At 33.7% G+C, this 25,804-nt stretch overlaps 1 protein-coding gene across 5 annotated transcripts; it reads right to left on the bottom strand.

Annotated features, from left to right (window-relative positions):
• Positions 1 to 16: 16 nt before the first annotated feature.
• LOC123012418 (junctophilin-1) lies at positions 17 to 25,273 on the bottom strand. 5 transcript variants are annotated; one of them, XM_044410312.1, is made up of 7 exons: positions 24,738 to 25,273; positions 17,532 to 17,743; positions 7,570 to 7,859; positions 7,344 to 7,520; positions 5,495 to 6,883; positions 3,020 to 3,166; positions 17 to 1,187 (listed from the first exon to the last, which is right to left on the bottom strand). In XM_044410312.1, the coding sequence occupies exons 1-7, from the start codon at positions 24,989 to 24,991 to the stop codon at positions 1,101 to 1,103; spliced, it is 2,556 nt and encodes an 851-aa protein (XP_044266247.1). In that variant the 5' UTR covers positions 24,992 to 25,273; the 3' UTR covers positions 17 to 1,100. The 5 variants fall into 5 exon arrangements, with proteins under 5 accessions (XP_044266247.1, XP_044266246.1, XP_044266249.1 ...); XM_044410311.1 differs by having other exon boundaries at positions 3,020 to 3,220; positions 24,738 to 25,266; XM_044410314.1 differs by lacking the exons at positions 5,495 to 6,883; positions 7,344 to 7,520; positions 7,570 to 7,859; positions 17,532 to 17,743; positions 24,738 to 25,273 and adding an exon at positions 4,179 to 4,574.
• Positions 25,274 to 25,804: the final 531 nt, after the last annotated feature.

Here is a 25,804-nt window from a genome sequence, read left to right on the forward strand (position 1 = left end):
AAATAAAACGCTTTGATAAAAGTCAATATGACTAAGGGAAGAATGCAGTCAGCCCTTTTTTATTTAATTGAAAATATAAAGTGATAGACACATCGTTACACATTCGATTCCATATAAATCTAGAAATTTTGTTTAATGCTCATACAAATGTCTGCATAATTACAAATAGTATTTACGAATCACTTAAGTTGAACAAGGCACGCAAAAATAGTTTAGAAAACTTTTTATAAATTCATATGTAAAAGAGCTAAACATTTAAAATTTGAATTTTTAAACAAACATTTCGTTTCCATATCTACAACCAATTTGTCTCCCGCCTGCAAGAGAATTACAAAAAATTAAATATTATTAGTACTTCATCATGAGCAGGTGTCAGTGTCCGTAAAATTTCGCAAAAATATTTTGATTAAATGAAATTGTTTAACCTAGAAAACCAAATAACTGTATTTTATAATGTTTRGGTGCGGGCACCGAGACCTGGTCAAGGATGATGGAGCCCTAAAGACGCCAACTTTGCGGAATTATGTTTAACTAAGTMGTTTCGCAAAAGTTGTCAMTGATAAAATTGTGGGCTCAAATCCGAGAACGATATAGGTATAAGCTACAACTAAATATATTTTGCCTCTAAACGCTTACAACAAGTCAAATATAATGATAAATTATTTAGTTTTGTTTGCTTCACCTTGTCTGTGTTTGCTAACAAGAGCACCCCACACCACTAAGCAAGTACATGTTTATAAAATATTTAGTCTAAAACCTAACATAACAATTATTTACATCGCCATTTGGTAAATGGGAGAGAAGTAAACATAACAAATTTCCGAATAGTAAGAGGTAACTAACAACAAAATGCGAACAAGATGAAATAAACAAACAACTGTAGATAAAATCTGAGAAAAACTCCAACAGCGAAAATGTTCTCAAACACAGCTTTTCAAGATCACGCGATTAGAATAGTAATAGTCGACACTTTAGTCAAGCATGACCCAGTCTGTGCATTGGTATGTGTTGTAAAAATATGTCCTAATATACAATTCTCATCAATTGTCTAGTTGGTGGGTAATCGGCTGAAACACGCGTCCTTTGACGCCCAGCCTGTACTATGTTAGTAGCTTGAAGAACATGATGGCCAGCGATATATTGATGAAGAGCACTACAATCACCAGCTGTTGGCGCGAGAGCCAATCCTGTAACAAACGATGGTCAGCAACAGCGATCACTTTTCACTTTTAACTCAAAGCTTTTCGGTGCGAAAGCTCCTGACGGTTTCTTTCAAGTTCGCTTAAGCAAGGTGCTACAACGTGAAAGAAACTTTTTCGAGATGATTAATGCAAACTTACATTGTCTGCGGTTATTTAAATCCCAAACGAACATGCAGCAGCCCTAATGCAAAACTTACAGCAATTTATTTTTTATTTACTCCGAATACAAAATATGTACTCCTATTTTTTATTTATTTTCTTCTGGAACTTTTGATATGCGAATGAAATAACACACACTGTCTTCCCAAACGCCGTGTTTATAAAAAACGTTTAGTGTTTGAAAAGAAATTACGTAAGTATATCTTTTTCTATATACCTTGACATTGTTATTGTAAAACTAAACTGTGTATTCATGCTTTTCACAATTAAAAGAATGTTGTGCTCAAGTTGAAGACATTTAAAAAGAAAAATTAAAAAGTTTTGTTTAGTCAAAATGCCTCTTCGTGATACAAAAATGTAGTACACTATTTATTTGTATTGTCCTAAGTTAAAGTGTAGTTTTATTATAACTCCGTAAAACCTTCAAGTATTACATTTAAAAAATCCAACTGAAACAGTCTTAAAAACACTCTTTAGATAAGATAAAAATTAAATTAGAGACGCATTTCAAGTCGTTAATTTTATTTCACCTTAGTAATTGATGGCGGCGCTGACAAAGCAGTTATTTACGAACAAAATAATACAAATGTAATTTCAAAACTCCTAGTGCATTTCCTCTTTTCTTCAAATTGCTTCTCAATTGTAGTGTAAAATTTCCAGCGTTCAATTGGTGAAGTTTTGTCGACGCATGTGGTGTAAATGTAGCTTAAAATTCTTAATCGTGGAATTGCGCCAGCGATTACAATAACCTCGACAATAAAGTTAAAAAAATCCGTTCGAATCGTTTCGAAAAAATTCCAGCGTTTGAACAATAATTCATAAATGTCGTTGAAAATAGAAAAGCGGCGATTTTTCGAGGCGCATTATGTTATTTAGCCTAAGTTACATATAAAGACATTCAAACGACAACACTATAAATAAAACATGCTCCGTATTCAGGCGCTGTCTCAAGCTCAATTTAGTGCGAAAGCTAAAGTGAAATGCATTTCAACAAGTGCAGGAACGTTAGACTCGACCTAGGTAATAACCAAAAGGGTACGAAAACAGCCACGATTAACAGCAACCATATACAGTCACAACAAAAACAGCAGTAAAACAGTAGTCTAGAGCTCTAACATACCTATCGGATCTCTGTAATGCGATAGCAAGGAAAACAAACATATTACGTAAAGGTTCATTTCACAAAAGAGTTGATCCACTAGTGATTTACCAAATGTTACGTTTAGTGAAATGAAATGAAAAGGTAATGGTACATACAAAAGTGGATAGGTTTTAATGAAATGCAGAACAGGAGACAAAGACTCGAGTTTCATATTCGCCACAAGCTGAGATGATTGAGAGAATGTAATCCAATATTCTGTTTGCATGATAATCTAATAACACCACCAAGAACTAAATCAGTTCTTCGGTCAAATTTAATTCAATCATTGCAACTCTAAATGCATTCAGATAATTTTCTGGTAAGTGACTGGTGGATCAAGCTGACGATGCGATATCGACTACTTCTCGGAAACCTAGGTAAAGTCGAACTCAGGAAAACAGTGCGAGGCATTAGTCGAGAAAACTCAAAGTGTCACCATTCTTAGAGGGGTCCGGAAAGATCAGCTCTGGCGAGTCGATCCCCGAAAAAAATTTTTCGAAAGAGGTAACAAAATTACCTTCACTTGCGGACTGACTAGGTAGAGGAGCGGATTGGCACGAAGTCGTTCTTTCTCTTCGGCCTGGCGGCGAACCTCCTCTCTGCGCGCCGACCCAAGATAGGACACCTCCTCCCTCGACATGGCACCGGTCGCCCTCGGCAGATCCTGAAAATCGGGCAGTGATTTCTTGCGTTGCAACGAAGTCTGCGTCACCAGATTCTGCCAACACACATTACAAATCAAGCTCCTAATTCGAAACGACGTGAAAAATTTCAAAGGGCAAGGCTTCAGACTGCTGAAGAAACCAGGAAAAAGCTCATACAGATCAAATTTTGACTATATTTAAATACAATAAATTGATAAAGCAGTTTACTTTAATTTAAATCAAATGAAATTGACGTCAAGTAATTTTTAACTTTCAATATCTAAAAGTCTGCTGCTATTTTCTCTTTTTGCTATCTTATGTTTTATTTTTGTTATGTTTATATAATGAATTTTTATATTGATGTTTCTTTGTTTTACAAGAGGCAGTTCGGAATAATTAAGATTACAAAATACAAAACATGTTTCATTTTAATAGCCACAGAAGTATTTAAGAAAGAATTACTTTGCATTGCAAAGCCAAATTCGTCATAATTCATGACACTAAAATGCAACTGCAATTAAATGTTATGCAAACCTGAGCTTATATTCTCAAAGTTAGTTAATAATTTTAGTATTATATCAAACCGTTTTAACAAAAAAATAGGCCTAAATTTTCACTATCCAATAGTAATTTTTTATTCTATCAGTCAAAAATAAATATGCTTAAGCATCAAGATACATAAAAAATAATGTCAACAAAACCAGTTTTATTATATCAGAATAGAACAAAAATATTCAAAGTATTTATTTTGTCTATAAATTGATGTGAGTTTATATTGAGACTTGTTGGTATTTGAATCCAAAAATATTTTTTTCAAAACGTCCAAAATACACAGGTTCGTTGCACCCATTACTCATACCTGTTAAAAAAATTATTTCTTGAAACATTAGGAAAAATACTAAAGTTCTTGTGTCTAAAAAAAGAATTAATTCAGAAATTTACTTCTGATTTCAAATGTCGCCTTGATAATTCCGCCGTACTTACAATCCGAAGTCTTAATCTACCTCTGAAACTTTTCAACGTCCACATTACCCCAAGCGTAAGAGTCAACCTCTACAGGTGGTGTATCAATCCAGCTTTCGGAGGCYCGTCGTGCCATGAGGGCGGGAGAAAACATGAGGTTCTCCTCCTCGTCATCGTCTTGGTACCACAACATGGTGCACGAGGTTCGCCACAAACTGACGACTCAGACTCGTGTTATTCAGTGTTGTGATATAATTACCGTCGCCAGCACTGCTAAAGCGACGCTTTTAGACGCCTTCTGCTCCCCACCCTCTATGGCACCGTACTGCCAACACTAGAACACTTATAGACGCACAGCCGTGCCATGTATTCGTCATTCAATGTCAAATTTCTACAAAATGCAAGCAGCTCCGAGACGGCAAAAATCCGCGACAACACGCGGAAGTGACGGCAATGCCAAAAGGAGCACCAGATAAGACCAACCGAGGCGGAAAGGAGCAGTCGCACCCGGTTTTAGGCACAATTTAAGTTTCAGAACAAAAGCCAAATTATTTCGACAGCTGGCAGGACAGTTGGATAAAAATCTCACTTTCGATCGGTTCTATAACGCGGATATAAATAAAATGATTTTTTTTGTGGCATAAAAACAAGCATTTTTAGCATTTTTTGAAAATAGGTTTAAAGAACTGTTATTAGAGTAATATATTCAAGATAAGAAAATGTTCGAACAGCAACAAATAAAAAAAGACCGAATAAAATAAATTAACAGCAGTAACTGCTTGTTACCACATACAGGGAGTCAATTTTAAAACTTGCAATCGCCAATATCTCTAGAACTAAAAAAGTTATTGAAATCAAAATGGCTCCTCCACCCACCCTTCAAGCCACAGCCACCTTAAGTTGAAAATTTTAAATAGCACGACCCTACTTACGATATATCGTTGGAAAGCCCATAACAAGCGCTTTTCAAAAATGTCATACACAGCCTATTTGGTAAAGTTATTTTTCCAACATTTCATTTTTTTTACTATATTCAAGGGTGGGTGAAGGTGTGTCACTTATCATGTCATTTTAATTCCCTCTAAGAACCACCAAAACAGTTTTGAGTGATTATTAATAACTTTTTCAGTTGAGAGAAATTGCCGATTGCAAGTTTTAAAATTGACACAGTGTATATCCTTTACAGTATTAGAATCATTATATTCAGCGATTAGAGCTAAAAGAGACAAAACATTTTTAATTTAAATAATATGATAAGGAACGGATATAACTTTTAAAAGCCAAAAATCGTAAAAACGTCACTGATAGATACACCATCTGGTAGACCTCAGAAAAATTTGATAAAAATCAAGCCCAAAACTTGGTTAATTAAACCCATCACTGACCTTAGGCGCTTGCGTCGTTGGCGCTCCAGGAATGAATAGGCTTTCAGTCCGTTTCGGTTGGTTAGGAGAAGGAATGATATCCTGGCCCAGTCCTCGCTTCCGAATGATGATTTCTTCAAACGGCGGTGGCTGTCCGGGATTATTCCCAGCCAACTTGGCGTTACTTCCCGCTGCACTTCCGGTCAACACCGATCCGTTCTTCGTGTTGGGATTGCTTGGAACCGGAGTTGTCCCTCTTGCGACCGACGGCGCTCGTAAAGATCTATCAGGAGTTTCGGAAGGACGAGACGAGCGCTCCACTGACGGTTGTCTGGAACCGACTGTGCTACTCATCCTTCCCGTCGCCCGTGAGTATCTATCTACACTCGAGTCTCTACTGGGAGGCCTTTTGTAGTGATCAAAGTGATCTATCGAAGACTGTTGACCTAAGTTTCCTAAGTACGGCCTATCCCCGGAAACCCGTCTCGACGCCCTCCGCAGCGAACTCACTTGCGGAGAGATATCCTCGGCAGGAAGAGAATTCCGAGGCTTGTTTCCGGGAAATTCGTTGGTGATTTTATTGTCCGGTGAGAAGTTTTGCTGCGGACCGAACTCGTTGGACACACTGTTAGTGTTATTATAAGCGTTTTGGTTTTGTTGTAGATTAAAACCTACGGTTTGTTGTTGGTGATAGTTGTCCGGCTTGGCGCCGTACAAGCTTTGGTTGTGTGGTTTGTTTGGTATTTGGTTCGGTATTTGGTTGATTTGATTCGAGAGTGGTTTGTTTACTTGATTTGGCGTTTGATTAGGTATTTGGTTGGGAATTTGATTCGGTATTTGGTTGGGAATTTGGTKCGGTACTTGATTTGGAATTTGGTTATGTGGATTCTCTTTTTGGTTTAAGGTAACGTCTGTGTTGATTTGGTACTTGTTTTGTCGAGCTTTCAGCCTTTCGAGTCCCGGTTGTTTGAAATCGGGCGCATATTGTTTGGCAACGGCAGTGGCTACGTCGGAGTCTTCTCTCGCCTGAGCAGCTGCTAAGTCGGCTTGTTCGGCTTTACCTCTCGCCGTTGCCGTTCTCGATATCGCAATATCTGCTTTCTGTAACGCTATTTTCGATGCTCTTTGAGCGGCGTTCACCGCGGCATCAATTCTTTCCCTAAATTTAGCTGATCTCATTAAAAACAGTTTCTTCTTTTGGCTCGTTATAAGGACGTTGTTCTTGTATTTGCCTTCTTCTTTCTCCCCGTTACTAAACGTGGTTACACCGTAACCGTATTTTTTGTTCGCATACCATTCACCTTCGTATTTGAGACCATCGGATCTCTCGCTAATGCCGAAGCCTGATCTTTTATCGTTTTTCCATTCACCCATGTAAGTTTCAGTAACTTTAGGATCCATTTGCTCGTCCTAAAAATATAATAGTTTATACTACAGAATTCGACTCAATTCGAACGAGTTCAGTTGGCCCTGCCACTTCACATTTTTCTCAGATTCACATTAATTTAAGGCGGCGTTGACAGACACCAGCATTTTATAATGCTCAACCTATTACTTAATCCGAAAGCTTCCACATTTTTATGACGTAACAAAAATAAGTCATGACGGCTTAGAAAACAACTTTAAATAACTTAATTTAATGTCCTCTGAAAAACCTCCATGTGATTATAATGGCCATAATATCCGACTTTACAACCGTACGACAAATTGGAAAATTTAAGTTTACTAAGCAGTGGCGTAGCTACATCTTTAAAACTGAAATTCGGAGAGAAAAATTCTTAAAAAATACATGTTTTGTAAAATTAATTAAAAATCYCTATTTTTCTGTGTATCAACTCTCACTAGTATTCAAACTTAATAAACGGCATACCTCTACAACGAAACTCGCATTGGAATCGGACGGTATAGAAGCGTTGGTCATGCCTGATTGTGCCGAATCAGTGCTAACCCAAGAGGCTGATGATCCTGTCGATCTGATACTTCCAGATCCTCCACCACCTCTTTTTTCTAAATCGCCAGTACTTCGTTGCTTTTTCAATTTCAACCCCTACAAACGCAGAGTTATACCCWATAAATAAAGAAAAAGAAATCCCAACCATGAGCAATCCTTTTTTAATATTTCCGGAGCCGAGGGATTGCCTCCTTTTCGTGGGTTCAGACGAGTTCATTTTAAGGACGAAGCCTCCTCTGGAATCATCAACTCGCCGGTCTCTTTTTTCAGCTGCTTCTGGATTTGCACCCGTATTGCCTTCATTACTGCGTAGCGACGTTAGTGACGCCCTTAATGTCTTGTTTGCTCTATATTTGGACGCTTTGCCGAATGGTGCACTGTTCCTTACACCGTAGCCATGTCTCATGCCTCTCAGCCATTGTCCTTGATAAGTGCCTGCAAACAAAGAGTGCAATTAATACGCAATCGGCCGGAAGAAAGACAGGAAAAAATTTAATGATCCAATAATCTTATCGCCAACGCAGCACATTTTACTCCCGACTTAATCCATTCAAATCGTGATATTTATCATCAATATTATGAAAGCTATTGCTTACTATCAATATCATTTTTCCAGGACTTGATGCGACAGAGGTGTCAATATTTTCATCGTATCGTGAAAATATACCTTCAAGTCTATTTATGCAAAGCAAATCGATGGAATTATCCTAACTGTAATTTTCCTCTCTTAAACCAATTTCAATTAATTATCAAAAATCGATTCATTATCATAAACGAAGACGCTGGATGTCAATATTAGTCCAAGCGGAATACCAAGCTATCAATGAATGAATTGACGTAATTTCGCATATGTATCTATGCAGTGTGTGTATATTTAACTACGATGAGCCGATGGCTGAGTCCGGTTTATTTGTGGACATTTGCACGATTTTTAAATTTGCTACTTCTCAACGTGCCACTGTAGAAATTATAATTAGATAGACACAAAATATTACGAAACGGCCGAATAAATAGAAATTTTTGAGCTCTTATCGTCAGCACTGACTAACAAAACCCTTTATAATTACCAACTGTTGGCTTAAATTTAACTTGGCTGTAATCGATGTATTGTTACAGTTTTAATCCAGAAAACTACAGATTTAATACGCGCTACTGAAACCTACTAATAGGAAATGTTACAGGATTAAAAAAACATCAAGGAGATTATCTAGGAGCTTAAAGAGTTTTTCTTGTAAATTTTGCTGATATTTTGTCAAGAAAGAAAATACAATAAATATTAATTCCGACATCCGCATAGCAACAACATCTTTTATGTCCTAGGCGTATTTTCCTGTTGGGATTCTCATAATTACAGCCAAGCTACACTACCCTTACATTCTCTTAATGAACACATAAATCGATACTAATGACATTTAATCAAATATAATTGTTATTAGAAGTTTCTGCAATATTTTGTGCGACTCTAGAAACCCATAAATACGAATAAAAGTATTCCCTTGACGTCGCTGTCGTGGAAAAGCTAATGATACAAACAAGTATTTGTTTGTCTTCCCTGACTCGACTAGTAAATGTCAAAGAAGAAGAATAATTTCTGTGTCACCAGTAAAAATTGTACAGATTAGAGATAATGAACAGTGGTCAGGTGGCAATAAAGGTTTCCAGTAGAAAATCGATGTTTCTTCATTTTGCAAAGGCGACAAAAATGACTGCAAATGATTAATAATCTTATTCTAAAAAATCAATTTTTATACATATTTCAAAATCATTTTTAAGGCTGAAAATGTGATGAAAGTTCCCCCAGAGACACATATATCCCGCCAACAAAAAAAATTAATTTGGCTCTTATGGGATTTGAGTACAGCCACATTTTATTTATAACTCGTTTTACTGTTATATTTTTATGAATTCAATTTGAAACTGTAGAAAATTGTTAATGGACTGGATTTGAACCGTTTATTTGAGTTATTAGATCATCAAATATCGTTTGCAATTGTTTGTTCAGTCAAATCGCAAATTACGACCTTTTAAAAATGGTGGCTTTAATTTTTTTTTCAACATCATGTGCTTTATTTGAGCTAAATTTCAGAGTTTCAGGTGAAATAATCGTGTTGTATATTTTTATTAGTCTGTTCAGAAGAGGATATTGTACGAAATTTGTTAAATTACCAGAAAGAGTCTCGATTATTTATTTTACACATTATTCAAAAAATTTTAAATAGTCAAAAACATAAATATTTTTTAGTTCTCTCTTGAAATCTCAAACAATATCAATATAGTTTTTACAATATGACAATGTATGTATAAATAAATTAAAATAATTTAAAAAAATATTAGATATAAATAATTCATAAAATAATAGTCTCAACACGCTAATAAGCACAAATTTAAATTTGTTAGCACTAACAAATATGCTGTATTCCTGAACAATGCGATTATGTTAACAAAATCCAGTAATTTTGGCACGTTTGAACTTGTATCCGTGCCTAAAATTTTGGATTCCTTCCAACCTCAAAATGCTCCTTTTCAAAATTTCAAAATGTAATCGTATTAAAAATGCAATTTCCTAAATCAAATAAAAATAATATAGAAGAATTGTCATCTGATCTGTTAACAAAACAGACGTAATAAACATCTCTTATCTCAAAAATGATGGATGAAGTAAATAACAGATAGCTCGTTTAAAACTTTGTGCTATAGCTGAACTTTATTACCGAGAGAATAAAATATTGTCGACCATTTTCGCCATTTATGACAGTGTTTAAAGAACCCTATCCGGAATGTAACAATTGCCTCAATAGAATCGAGTAAAGGCAGCTTTTAGCTCGACCTATTGTGCTTTAACATGATATAAAAATGCCGCAATCTAATTATAAAAATAGATTTGAATATAGCGATATAGTTTGCCAAGACAACCGCAATATTTACAGTCGACAACACATAGTCAGGGATAAAGTAGCCAAGGTAAGAAACGGTCTTTAATTCGTTTTTTTAGGTTAACACAGTTACTCCCGTACTTATCGACGTGATAAATTTTTAATAGAATCGGGGGAAATGTTGGTCAATTCGAATGATAAGAGTCGGGAAAAATTGGGTTATTTTCATGCTATTTTGAAGTGAAAGATTTATTGTCTTTGGCAGACATCGAGATTTCTTTAATAAAAGAGCTCTCTGTTATATGGTCGTAATATTTCCCATTGCCATTTATAGAAATTCATCTTCAAAGAATGAGAAAAATTCCTCGCAATTTTCAATTTTACCTTACAAAGAACAATTTATGCAATTTGGTTTTTATTATAAAAACATTTAAGAATTATTTGTACGTAAAAGATTAATAATCATCTTACAATTGAAAGCTGAATTTATATTTGAACTGTGTATATATTGCTGGAATCGGTCCAAAATGTTTGATGTAGAAAACGAAAACTGCACCTGATATTAGTTACATCACTGAAACCATATAGAAATTGCTAAAGTTTTAATTTTGTATTTAATCGCACGTAAATCTTGCAAACGTCGTCGACATAAAGTATATTCTAAGGCGACCATAAATCATTAACTTTCTCGGGTTTTATCATTCAAACTTCATTACCTGTGGTAATGCTAAAAATAAGACTGAAAGAATATTCACAATTTTATTGAAAACTAAATTCCCCAGTTTTTACTATACGTAATACAATCCTTAGATCTTATAAGCCCAAGTAAATGTCGAAACGAAATGTAAAACTTGCTTTCGCTGAAATGATTTTTTAAAGTAAAAGCTCTCACGCAACTTTCTAAGTCTGTCAAAGCTAAAATTTATCTTCCAGACGTTTAAAGAAAGGAAATGGTGATAAAGTATGACTTGTCTTCCAAGCTTGCAGCTGATGGTCCTAGCTTAGGAAGTGAAATAATATTTCATAAAATTGTTCCGCAGTGATTATTATCCTCCTGTGAAATTCACAGCAGCATTTATAAAGTCATGATTTGCATAAAATTTTAAAATTAACAACTTTAGCGTTGGTTTGTAGATTTTAACAAATCTACCCTACCAGTGTAAAATAATTAGTGTTCGGAAAAGCAATTCCGTCATGCAAATAGTCAGGAAATGTCTGCGACCCCTGTATTAATTAATATTCAGAATAAAATTGTTATCTAAAAAATGCAGAATAAAACTATTTTTCTTTGTCAACACAGTGTTAAAAATTCTCTTTCATCTAATCGTTCAATTATGAGTCACATAATTACAATTATGCTAATAGTGATGTTGTAATTTGTAATTTTTGGTTGAAAAGTTAAAAATGTGGAGCAATAAACATTTATTCATGAGCAACAAACTGTCAAAACCGTTGGAACATGGACATCAGTTGAAATCAAAATCTTTATTTCAATTTCTTTAACTGTATACTTACATGTTCTCCATATGTTTGGATCGTAAAATGACACAAATAAACAATTTAATTATTTTCAATAATTAAAAAAAAACAAAAAAGCAAGAAAAAAAAACATCATTAAAGAGATAAAACTTTCATTTTTAATAAACTTAGTAATTCTTGAACAAAAATCAAATAAGAAAAAAAATATTCTTTAAGAAATAAATTCATAATAAATTATGTTTACGTAGAAATTTAAAGTAATAAAGTATTACTGCTGTAACCTTGATATGATAAAATCACTTTTCATACCGGTAAAACTATGCGCCCTAACTTCTCGCCTTCTCGTTGCATGACAACGTATCATTTGCGTTTTGCGGCTTTTGCATTTAGTTTTTACTGCAGAAAATAATCTGTTATATTACTACAATCGTGTTCCTATTAAACAACATTATTGTTGAATTAATAACGGTGTGTAATATAAGAACAATATTTACGAAACAGTGAGAMAATTGTAGAAAAGCTATTTTAAGCCACCTAAAACGTAAAAAACAAAATGTTTTTAATATTTTTCTTTATTTTATTTAAAACACATATAGTAATCGATCAATAAAACACTTATAAATGTTTTGTAAGTGACTAAWTAATAACATAAATTAAATTATTGTAGATAAAGGAAACGTAATTAGGCGTTTTTAATTCAGTTTCTCTGAATCTACTGAAAATAGAAAAGCACTGACCTCTCCTACCAGAATTTTTAATATATTAAATTCTAGTGTRATATCCTCCTGCAAAATATTTTTTTACAAAACTATTTATAAAATTTTACTCTTACAAAAAAAACTATTCTGTTTATGGCATTGCTTTCCAAAACACACCAATTTAATAACACGATCAAAAATTAAAAGTGTTATCCCATTTCGCCATTGAACCCTTGCCAACCATCCTTTTTAGCTCTTTCTTCTTAAAATTACATTCGCAAACGTAAGCCACGTCCGCAATTAGCCCCACTGTGCAATAAATAACCCACTAGGTATTCAGATAAAAACAGCATCCGCTTTCTAAGTTTATCCCAAATTTTGTTTATTCAGATTTGAAAGAATCGCTAAAATTCAGCAAAACAACAGCACGATAAACACTTGCTTTGGCGGTCACAGAGCGAGTACAACGACGCCTGAAGGACTTCGAAATACGTCCCAGTTATTCGCTATTTTAGTGGCAAGTAAACCTCCACCGCTGTGTTTCCAAAAGCCACTCACAACCCAGGAATTTTAATTATATTTTTGATTTCGATGCGTTTGCGTCGCTATTTACAAATGTCAAAYATTTAGCGTTATTAGCGAGATCCTAAACCAAATATTTGATGCGCAAACTACCGGTTCTTTTTTATGAATATGAGTGTACATTCTGAAAAATTTTGTAAAGTTAAGTAAATCTCACATCCGGTGTAATAAATGTCTAGTTATTGTTACTCAAACGTGTTCTAAATTTATAAACGCGCTAGGTTTAGGAACTGCTAAACACTCTCGTACAACCCGGAACTAAGATGTATGCACTCTATTCCGGTGAGAGTTTAACCAAAATTAATAACAAAACAAAGCGTTTTACCTTTAAAAAATAAGCTTTTAATAACTCATAAAATATTTAAGGTTCTGAAGCACCTTTTTATTTATAAATAACTTTATAACACTTTTTATATATTTTATAACTTAAAGCATGAGTCGTTTCCAAAAACAAATACATTTGTTATTTTAATATTGATTTAATTGTTATTTTCATAAACAAATATAAATATTAATTTACAACTCTGGCGTAAAAAGAGTTTACGAGCTTGCCAACTAACAAAATGCAATCAGAAAGTGACACGCGTTTTGCAGACACAATCATAAAAATTGATGAAAAGTGTTCCCTAATTTATTAAAATACGAATACAATCAATAAATCTACCACTCTCTGAAATTTATGAATGACATCAGTACAGCTAGCTGAAGCTGCCTGAAATAATTTAGGATGGTGTAATAAAAATATCTTCCTGATTTCTTTGAATTCCCCAATCGGAAGTTTGATTGATAAGATTTCATGTAGTAATTTTTTTGCTTTACTAGAAATTTTTATCGTTTTGTTGTAAGCTATTCTACGAAATAAAAAGTACACAGTAGAATGATAACTAAAATACATTGACATATAAATATTTAACGTGGAGCAATTAAGTAGTGTATTTAATACTGACTCACAAATTTAAGCTAAATATTATACCAAACAAMACATAAAACTCTATAAGTCAAGAAGTTCTCAAATTTAAACAGTTGATAACACTAAAAAACCTTTGATACATAAAAGTAGCAACAACTTTTGAAACTTTGGACTAGTTATACGCAATTTTACTATAGTTATTTATTCGACGAGTTTGAGTGTAAATCGGACGGGTTATTTCACCGGGTGGGTTATTAAACCACGAGTGGTTTATCATCCACGAGGTGGAATAAAGCGTCCGATTTACACTCAAACGAGTTGAATGCAACATTTTATTCTTCGAATTAGTCTCAATAAGGCTTAAACTTGCTTTAAATCTGTTAAAAATAATCTGACGTTTCGTATTGAGAAATGCCAAACAGTTGTCAAAACTTCCTTACACGGGAGAAAAACCGCAAATTTTTACAGTGTCGAAGAATAAAAATTATTATAATAGTTATTATGAAGTAACACATTTTTTTTAATTTTTTTAGAATGATCAATTAAAACAAAAAATTCTCAAACATTCAAAATAAAAAAGACTGAAGAATGAAAGCATTCTCTTACATAACTAAATGATGACTTTTTCCATAATGTACACAAATTTACGTAACAACTGTTTAGTTAGTAATATTTAATAAAAAAATAAAAAAACCGCCTAAGAAGTTATTAAGCTTTTATTAAAATGAAAGTGTAATTTTGACTTTTCAAAAACACGTGGCAATTCTACATTTTTATTGGTGAATTAAAAACGTTTACTATTATAATTAAGCTCAATTTCACGTGTCGTAAACACTAATTGCTAATTACGTGCAACAAATTTGGAATTTGTCCATAAACTAGCACACAAATATAAAGTAAGTAAACAGTAAACACAAGGATTATCTGCAACAAAATAATAGCGTTCCTCAATAATTTTAAAACAGCCGTAAAGTGTCTCACTGTTCTAAATTTATAATTGCACAACAAAAATATGTGCTAAGTTTTAATACTTGCATTTGCCATTACATTTTATTATTTTATATAAAGAAAATGACGTAATTTTGTAAAAATAAAGTTTAGTTAACCATTCTGATTTAGCGTCGTAAATGTTATTCTATTGGACTATTATAGCTTGCATTACTTAACGAGCTTCTACTCTTAGATAAATAATTTTAAGTTTAGTCGACTTTTAAAAATACTCTCACAATTGAGACTAGTCTATTTCTATTGTCAACATCAATTTTAAGAAAAAGAGAGTAATTTGCCAAATAAAATCCACAATTTATTTATTAATTTAAGAACATCAGCGGAGGTCGAACCACTTTTTTTCTCTCCATGTCCATAAAACGCATTGACGCAATCCTTACCACACGTGCAAATATTTCAGGATGAAAAATATTCAAATCGTGAAATATTTGCAAATTCACGTGTTTCATCTCTTTTGTATAAATCTATATTAGGTGGCAGACTGTAAGAGACAGTGGGTGAATGATGAAGGAATAGATGATAGCTTAGTGGTCTCCCCCATCTGCGGCACGTGGATGTGGCCCACATTGATCGTGATGGCGGGTGCGCATAACGTTTTGCTTCCGAAAAATACAAACCTTGAAACCAGACATAAATCTTGCCACAGACAAAAATATTTCACTTTGCTAAGTGCGACATTTGACCGGCACCTCCACCAAAATTGCTCAATTTTGAAAAGCTAATATCTAAAGTTTTTGATTCAAGTTGTAGACAGAGAGTCGTATTTTAACCAAATGCGCCCTTTTTCAAGAATAAAATTTTTGCTCAATTTTTGACTTTAAGCATGCTTGAGATGAGATGTATTTAAAGATAGGCTAGAGTTCTGTAGCAGGGTTGTACTCCTCATACTGTAATTCATTTTGTCGATCATTTATTTTGTACAAGAGTTTCATTTTATACTGGCTATTTGCCAAGTCTTACCAAAATAGGACTAATGCTCTAGATCTTTACAGACATGTTCATTAATATTTAAATTACTTAAAAGTACTATATAATATGTACTTACAAAAAAAAATAAATAAAATCATTAGCAATGTTGCCGTGGCTTAAAATTTTAATTACAGATTACTCATAATGAGAAAGAATAGAAAAATTCCGTAGTACATAATAGTACACAAAATACTCTTATCTTGGCATTTTAATAATTTTGAGATTATTTYAATAAATTTCTTTATTTCTGAATTTAGTAAAATTTTTGATTTAAAAAATATATCGTCAGTCACAAAGTAATTTATAAAAGAGCGTATATTAACGATACCAAAGAAACAGTAGAAAATATCAGTGTTGAAAAAATTATTTAATTAATATGTTACTTAAAAGGATACATTTATTTTTTTAATTATAAAACAAAAATATCAACGTGAAATCAAAAATTATAACATTTGCTGAATTTTAACTGAATTAACTCTTCCTTTGCTCGAGACAAAATTTTGTGCAATTATAAATTTCGCAAAATTCAACAATTTTGATGTTTATTTCTTTTAGCTTAAAACCTGATGTTTAGTCGAAAGTGAAACAATACGATAAAATAAATCAAAAAATATGATTAGGCTCAAAGTGCTTTTATTTGTTATGTCACTTTTACGAGGGAACAAAGTGACAGAAATACATTTCTGACCGTTTCCTGTTCTACTTAACAAAAAATATGGCTTCAAGGTTTTTGCTTAATGCAATATCAATACGAGTAAATTCATTTCTACTAATCTCTATTTTCGACAAAACTAAAGTAGTACTTAAATGCTTAAGAATCAACGACTATTACGATAAAATCTCCACCACCAAAATTTGAACACACGCAACCATGACAAAAATTCTGTTTCCAAGCAATAGTTGGGCTTTTATACAGAGTGCGCCAGAACTCGCGCCCCAGAGAAAAATGTCATATAAGGTAAGATACCAGGAACATGGAAAAAATGTTAAAAAAATTTTATCTATAAAAATTTCGAAGTTATGAATGAGGGTTTAAAGTTTGCACTTTGACACTATTTATTTCTGTTGGAAAAATATTTTTTTTGCTATAGTCTATTAAAAGAGGAAACAAGGAAGCTGTATCCTAAATTGTAACTCTGTTCAATGTTATTTGTGGTTTTTATTGGCAAAATTTTTGTCCGTTTACTAAATAATTGTAAAAGAACATATACAAGATCATCAGTATCATTAAATAGATACAAAAAAATTTCAAAAAATGTCAAAAAATAAATGTCAAAAAAATAGAATTTTTTAAACATTTTTTTCATGTTCCTGGTATCTTACCTTACTTGAAAATTTTCTCAGGGGCGCGAGTTCTGGCGCACCCTGTATATTAAACTTGAATCTATCATTTCACAATTCTGAATTTAATCGCGCCATCTCAATGCCCTTAAAAGGTTAATTTCCTCCCGCGTACTCATTCAGTTCGTGGAACCAACAAAAGCGTATTTTTAACAACGATGATTCAAATTTAATCTGTTTACTACATGAATGAATAAAGCTAGAAGAATGGTGAATGAGATGTTTCATTTTTGGAGAATCGACTTACCATCGTCGGCGTATGTTTCAGACCCGTAACCGTCTTGTAAGCCATTCGCCCATGTTCCTTCGTATTTGGCCGTCGACGTGTTTGACTGTCGCACTCCATATCGTCCTTTAAAACCCTGCGTCCACTCCCCCCGATAAATCCATCTACCTCGAGTCTCCACACCAAATCCGTGTCTTTTACCATTTTGCCATTGCCCTTCGAAGCAACTCCCACTGAAAAATTTTTAGGCAATTAGACGTAAATTATCGCTCTCGGATGGAAATTTATCTTGAAACGTGTGGGCTAAAGCAGCGCTGCAAAGATAATTCGGGCAATCGAACCACTTCAGCCTTAATGGCTTCCTTAATTACGACAAAAAATTTAATGCAAAATATTAAGTGTCATACTGTCACTTTCCTTAATGGTTCTTAAAATTTTAACATTATTAAGCATCTAAAAATTGAATAATTTCTAGGAGTCAGTAGAGAGTTTTCTAAGAATGAGAATACATAAAAAATAATAAACCACCGACATTTTTTATGAAGAAAAAAGTCTAGCAATAAAAATAAGCTTATTTTAAAAGAATTTAGTGATGTTTCTAATAAAAAATTAAAATAAAATTCAAAAATAGTTTTTTTGTAATGGGCCCTAAATTAAACGAAGTGGTCCGTAAAATAACCCAAAATAATACTTTCCCAGACTCCCATGTACGTGCTGTGTAATGTTGATTACATAGTTTTTAAAATTGAAAATATCACGATTTCAAAAAAAACGTAATGTAAACCTCTACACTGAAGCTATTTTTTAATAAACTCCATATTCGTGATAAAAAATCAACTTTAATGTTTTGTGGTAAAAATAACTATTTTAGCACAAAATTCAATAATTTGTGTTTATAAAAAAATGCAACAAAAATGTGATAAATACGCTTTATTAAAACTATCAGTACAGTGCATTTGTTAACAATTTTAAGAACTTTTTATTTTATTTTCATTCGGAATACATCTGAAAAGATAATCCCTCAATTCCTGCGCTGACATGCAAGGCCCTCCATGGAATTTTAACACTGGAATAAAGAAAGTTTCAGCGTGGAAATTAAGACCGTGCTTGTCACCACTTTCTTCACACATTTTTTTTGGAGACGGCGTAGTCGTTGGTTCAGAAGAAGGAGGAGGAGGAGGAGGAGGAAATGTTGAGGGTGGACTTTGAAAAATTGGTAAAGTAGTTAATTCAGGTTCTTCAGGTGTTGTTGTTGTTGTTTCTGGTAAAGGAAAAAGAGTAGGAACTGGTAAAATATCGGTGATAAGAGGAGGTGGCACAGTTGCTGGGGGCGGAGTAGCGGACGATGTTTCTGCCACTCTAGGTGGAAGAGTAAAAACAGTTCCAGAGGTTGTTTCTGTTTCAGACGAACCTGAAGAAGACTCTGAAGAGTCAGGCACAATAGTGGTGGTATACAGTGGTATGTAAGGAGAAATACCGGAGGGAAAACTAAGTGTGTAATCTTCTTCAGTACTCGTAGATTCCGAAGAACTAACTTCAGRTGAACTTTCCGGAATTGTTTCTGTCGGTGTCAACCATTTCAAAGAAGAAACAGTTGTACTTTCTTCTCCCTTTRGCGTAGTGGCTTCCGTTGTTGGAGGTTCTGTGATAGTTTGCGCTTCAGTTTTTTGAGAACAATTCGTCACTTCCAAAAGTTGTTTATACTTTTCAGGAGACACTTCAAGCGGTTGTTGGCCGCCGCAACTAACCAGGTGACTAATAATGTGTAAAAGATGATTTAAAAGACAAGACTGTTCTGATAAATTTAAGTTGTGGGCAGTTTTGCAGTTACACACTGGACTTGGTGTAACTATTCCTACTGCCAAAACTGTCACAAATAAAGACCACACAAACCGCGTCAAATCCATAATAAACTGTCTCCATCTCAAAGAAACTTCGTCCTTTTATAGATTATTATTAAAATTGTGCGTGATTGTAAAAGTGTTATTGAATGTTTATTTACAAACTCGGTGAAATGGGAAGGTCGTGGACGTTCTTAGCTGACCAAACGCAAAATACAAGTTTCAATGAACCCGACGAATGCAGCAAAACGAATGTTCTGCACTTCTTGGAAATGTTGTAATAATAAGATTTTTCCACTCTTGTCGCGCCTGTATCGTTATTGAGAAAACTTGTCCAAAATTACTCATTCCTATTCTGAGAGAATCCGTAATTTTCTTTGGAACTCAACTAGCGCACATCCTCTCACATCTGATTGTTATAAAAGTAACCTCTAAGTTAGTGCAGTTCTAAATTTAGCCAGCCCCACACTACTACATCGACGAAGATGCTTCTGACGATGTCGGTTACTGTCTCTAGCCCGACATGGAAGCAAATGATAATCGACAGTTCTGCCATAAAATATATGAGAAACTGACAGATTCTTAATCAATATTCGCGCTGTTCTTGATTTTGAATTCAGCAAAAGTAAGACAACGTTATTAATTTACAAGACAAAACGTGAGTTGAAACTTTAGCGACTCTCCAAACAAGAATGGCGGTAAAAATAGCACAAAATAATTCCTTTTAGTCGCACTTTACCGTAACAGGTGCTAAGGACAACACAACTAACACCCTGAAATTTTCCATGACTTGAATTGATGCTTATGCACGCTTTTGTGAAAGTAAACAATGCATTTTGTTATTACGACACGAATTAAGTATTGAGTAAACCACGATCGTGATCTGGATGTTTTTATTGTAGGATTAATGCCAGAAATGGATTCTTTACTTAGTTATTGACAATTGAATCAGTTGTAAACCATTTTTCGTAATTATTTAAAAACATTTTCACAAAGTTCACTGAATAATCCAAGATAAAAACCAGACCAAAATTAAGAAAAAAAATCTATTCGACTGCAATCGATGTCAATGTTTACATAGCTCTTGACGCATTTTACCGATCGCATTAATTGGTTTACCTTTCTAACAGGCATAGATTATGATCAATACATCGTTTTTAATATATTTAGAAGTAATCATTTTAGTAGTAAATTAGATAATACCGTCACGTAATAGTTCGATGTTCTTATACAAACTTAAAAGAGAATATTGGATGTTTACACGAAAACAAATTAAACTAAGGATTAGAATGTGAAACCCTGCAATGAAATTAAGGACTCTACGGTCATCCTAAATTTAGATAACATTAATATTGTAGGTACATACATCATGGTCTTACATAATTTAACAAAAAAAAAATATGTTGTTATAATGTGACGCAAAATCAATTTTGTAAATATCCTTGCTTTTAATCTTGCGACAAAACCATATTCATATTTATGTATTTACTGTGCTACGTAGTAATTAATTATTACGAGCGCCTAGTAAAGTAAGCTGAGCTAATTACTAGGAGTACAAGTACTTTAAATGCATCTCTTTCAAATTAGTGTTATTGTAATTTCGAAGAAAAAAACTTTTCTCAGCCTCAAATTGTAGAATGATTTATTTATCGAGTGTAATAAATTTTGAGTACCTATTCTGTATTTTAAATTAGAAACATGTATAAGATAATTTTCGTGTTTCCCTTTTATCTTTTATAATTAAAAACAAATAAACCTGTAATAAAAGCAACTTAATGTTTACTGTTATCCCTAGTAGTTATAACTTTTAATTAAAAAATGCACGAACTAGTAAATAAATTGAAAAAGAGAACAAAATCTAATTTGAGTTATTTAAAGTAAAACCCCTTCCTCATACCTCACGAGAGTGCAACTATCAAAAAAAAGTGTACAAAAAACATAGAAGCAATCAATTAATAATTTATTTTTATTGAGTAAAATTAAGACACTGTATATTTTAGAGATAGTTSGAAGAGCAGAAATTACGTTCAATTTTGCCACTGCAGCATCAAAAAGAAAGTTATCACCATTGAGAGGTAAAATCCTCAGCTACAGTTTTTTACAAGTGGCCAGAAAAAAAAACTATGTATGAAAATAAATTCATGAAATTTTTTGCAGCAGTAACTCTGGAAATTCAGGGGAGTCAAATTCGAGGAATTAAAGGGAGTCAATTATTATTTTGCCAATTAAAATTTTACCTTTTTATCTTAAAATCAGAACAAAATCCTTGAAATACACTACTCCAAAAAATTAAAGAAAGAAAAGAATGTTTTAAATTTTTTGGTGATTTTTGAAAGGCTGTATCTCATCGAAAAATGGTCGTATCTAGATTTAAAAAATGCACTTTGAAGCTTTAAGTTTTTAGTTTCGATATCTTTTAACAAAAACTTTTTGAGCTACGTTTATCACACAATCTTCAGAAATAAAGCAAAATTTTTGTTTTGTTTTTAGTCCACTGACAAGGATTTTTTGTGGTTAAGTCAATGTATGGAGCATGTACGTTCACCTTTAATATGCTTTTTTCATATTCCCTTTAGGTCAATTTGTCGCTGAAATGTCTTTTAATATTTTTTTTTTATAAAAATCCTTTTTAATAAAAAAAATCTTTTATCTTTTATCCTAGAATATCTCAGCAACCCATGACCCCACAGAGAATGTAAGGGTGGTGCCTTACTTAGTATTCTTCATTACAAATCAAACTTAATAAACACAAAGTTAATGCTTAGAATGTATGTATGTATGTACATACAATGTAATATGATTTATAATTAAGATACATTTTACTTTATTTCTGCTCTCTTTTAAATAAAAAATACTCAATAGGTACAATAGGTTAAAATATACAGGGTTATTCATAAATATGAAGCAATATTTGAACCTCAAAAATGACCTATAAAATGATGTTAATTTAAATAATAACTCGTGTCCTATCTCTGCTGATAAGAATTTTACAGCCCTCGGAATGTGGGTATGGAAATTTGATTTTTTTGTAATAACTTTGGAACTATTTGACCAAATATTATAAAATTTGGAACATTTCCCTGTGTRTGTGGAACATACCCTTTAAACGGTAATCACGAAAACCGGATACATAAACTCAATTTCCGGTTCCAGCAGTTGCAGGTCACATTTTCTGTGTTTTTCCAATTTTTTGCTCTCTTAACACCAATTTTTWATTGCCCAAATCGATAGARTAATCAATTTCGATTAAAAAACGCATAACCTTTAATACCCCTAAAATGGACCGTTTCAAAGATATTTTAATTTAAACTGAGGACTGCACAACGCTGAAACCAAAAAGTAGGGATTTTGAATGGATGATATCCATGGTAACAAATGACCATGGTCTCACTAATCGCTGTCAGGCATCTGTCAACTTGGACATTGGACGCTTATTAGATAATCGAAAATATTTAATAAAAGAGTTTACCTCAGATTCCAAACATAACTTAGAATAAATCCAAATGGATCTCGTAGCATTTAATTCATAAAAAATTCACAAAAATTTATTGTCAAAGTTAACAGATGCCTGGCAGGAATTTATGTGACCATGGTCACTGGTTGCCGTGGATACCATTTATTCAAAATCCCTATTTTTTGATTTCAGCGTTGTGCAGTCCTCAGTTTAAATTAAAATATCTTTGAAACGGTCCATTTTGATCACTCTATCGATTTGGGCAATAAAAAATTGGTGTTAAGAGAGCCAAAAAATGGAAAAACACAGAAAATGTGACCTGCAACTGCTGGAACCGGAAATTGAGTGGATGTATCCGGTTTTCGTGATTACCAGTTTAAAGGGTATGTTGTCACAGGAAAATGTTCCAAATTTTATAATATTTGGTCAAATAGTTCCAAAGTTATTACAAAAAAAAAACAAATTTCCATACCCACATTCCGAGGGCTGTAAAATTCTTATCAGTAGAGATAGGACACGAGTTATTATTTAAATTAACATCATTTTATAGGTCATTTTTGAGGTTCAAATATTGTTTCATATTTATGAATAACCCTGTATAATAATACAGGGTGATTCTTAAATAGACCGACAAAATTTTATCACAACTTCCTCAGGATAAATGGAGACAAACTTTACCCTTTTTATGTTTATACCTTTTAGGGGCAAAACCCCCTTGATCCGTGCCACTTACGGCGTTTATGAATTGTTGCAATAGTCAAGTACGTTAATACCATGGTTACCACTACCTGTGCTAACACATCAGTGGCGTACGCTTTACTTTGAAAATAAATTTAATAAATTTTATTTGAAGAACGTTTAAACAAAGAATTTTTTAAATATTTTTTCCAGCATGTTCTCATTTGATACTACCAAGGATAAAATTTTGTCGGTCTATTTAAGAATCATCCTGTATAATACAATAGGTTAAAAGATGTAGGTACATCTAAACAAATAAACAAATAAAAATAAACAAATGTTTATTCTAAAATCTTCTGAGATAAAAAATAAATTTATGAAAGTACTTGAAATGTAATCAATGGAACAATTGTTATAAGAAAATTTATTTGAACCAAATACGTTTTCGAAACATCTTTTCATGAATAAAACTTCAGGAGGTTGGAGGTGGTTTTGAAATAGTATGATCTCTAAATTACTGAAATATGCGTAGAAAATTTCTGTCATACTTCATACTTCCTATGGTGCAGGTCCGCGATTTATAACCTGTARTTTCGGGTTCCCGAGGGTTCAGAACCGTTCCTAAGAGTTTACGAAATTTTTCACATTAAAGCTTTCTAAGTAGGTAGGTAATAAATAAAATGTAATAACAAAATAAACAAAAAAAAAATAGAAAATTTCTACGAAAGCATTAATTAAACATAGCAACATGTATTTTTTGATTTTTTTTACGTCAGCAAATCAGTGATAGGGCATAGAGTGTTTTCATCAGTACCTAATAAAAAGTTAAGAACCGCTGGCTTTGTTGTAGATTTTTAATTTCCATACTGTATAAAATACAATCATAGAAAAACATTTCAAAAACCACAACATTTTGGTGTTTAAAATTTGTTCTACAAAATTATTGATAAAGTTCCTTAAAAGCTCTCTGCTACATAAAACCCACCAAAAACCACCTGATGAATCTGTTGAATCTTGTATTTTCTGTGTTAGTTTTAGTATCAGTAGAAAGTAAAAGCTCTTTTTGATAAAATTAAATGCTCAGTTTGAGCTGCCTACTGAGTTATCGGTTCTATTTTTGCTTGCGCATATCTGGAGACTTGCTGAACTAGCTCCAAGTGGTCAAGAAATAATTTCGAGTGTGCAAAAGGCCTTTGAAAGTCTTGTAAAAATTGTAAAGCGTGACGTTGTTCGCTGGCATGCGTGTTGTATTACCTCGGCCAAGTATAGACCCCGGAGACTTCGAATCCGTAGTGCCAGGAGCCGGAGTAGGCCCCCTGACCCTTGGGGCCGGTGCAGACGCCGTGTCCGTGGGCCTTGCCGTCCTCCCAGCCGCCGCAGTATGTGCCCCCGTCATCGAAGTCGAAGCGGCCGCCGTTCACGTGGCTCCGGGTGGTGGCCGTGCCCGTGGCCCCGGTGGCCGCGGGGGAGGAGCCCCCGTTGTCCCCCACCTGGTTCGCCTGTTGCATGCTCACCACGCACCGTCACTCACCCTCGTCATCACCACTCACAATGTCGTTGTGCGTCTTGCACGCTAGAGCTCGCTCTTGGCTTCGGATATTAATAAATATCAGCTCGGCATTTCGATCGGTCGTGTGGTAGTCGGCGCGGCACTGGCTGGTCCCCCGGGTCCGGCCGGGCGCACCGTCCCGACGCCAGCGACGCGACGCACGCGCACTCTCACATAGGCGCCACCACGCGAGCGACGCTTTTTTCAGCTCGGACCACGGCGAAATTTCTGACCTCAAAACAATCCGAGATAAATTATTACTGACGATTATCCAAGGTCCCCAACCATTGTGATGAGACTATTTTTAGGGATTCCAATCCTTCGCACAGGATGTTAGGACAAGACACACATACACATTCGATCACTCACAGACGAGAGACTCGCACTCATAATTACTCAGACGCCTAGATAAACAATTTTTCATTTAGGTTGGTTGCATTATCTATAATTAAACGTGCGGAAAATTTTAGAAAACACCTCTAGAAAATAAAACATTTAAACAACTTACACTTTTCTCATTGGTTTCTTTGTCATATGATTTAATACAATATTCTTTTTTTTCTGTTTAACCGTGTTTAACTTACCTAGTTCTTGCTTATTATATTTTTACATGCGCTTTTTGTTTATTTATTTTATTCTTAATAACTAAATCAATATTTCGTTGCAAATAAATGAAATACTTTAGAATTATGAAAAATAAAAAATCTTGCGAAAGTTGACAGGCAACCAACATTACCACTACTTAATTTCTCCTCTTTCTTTGTATAATCGT

This window comes from Tribolium madens, unplaced genomic scaffold (genome assembly GCF_015345945.1).
Source record: "Tribolium madens isolate multiple individuals breed KSU strain unplaced genomic scaffold, Tmad_KSU_1.1 Scaffold_96;HRSCAF=242;Tcas5.2_LG5, whole genome shotgun sequence".
In the NCBI taxonomy this organism is placed as follows: domain Eukaryota; kingdom Metazoa; phylum Arthropoda; class Insecta; order Coleoptera; family Tenebrionidae; genus Tribolium; species Tribolium madens.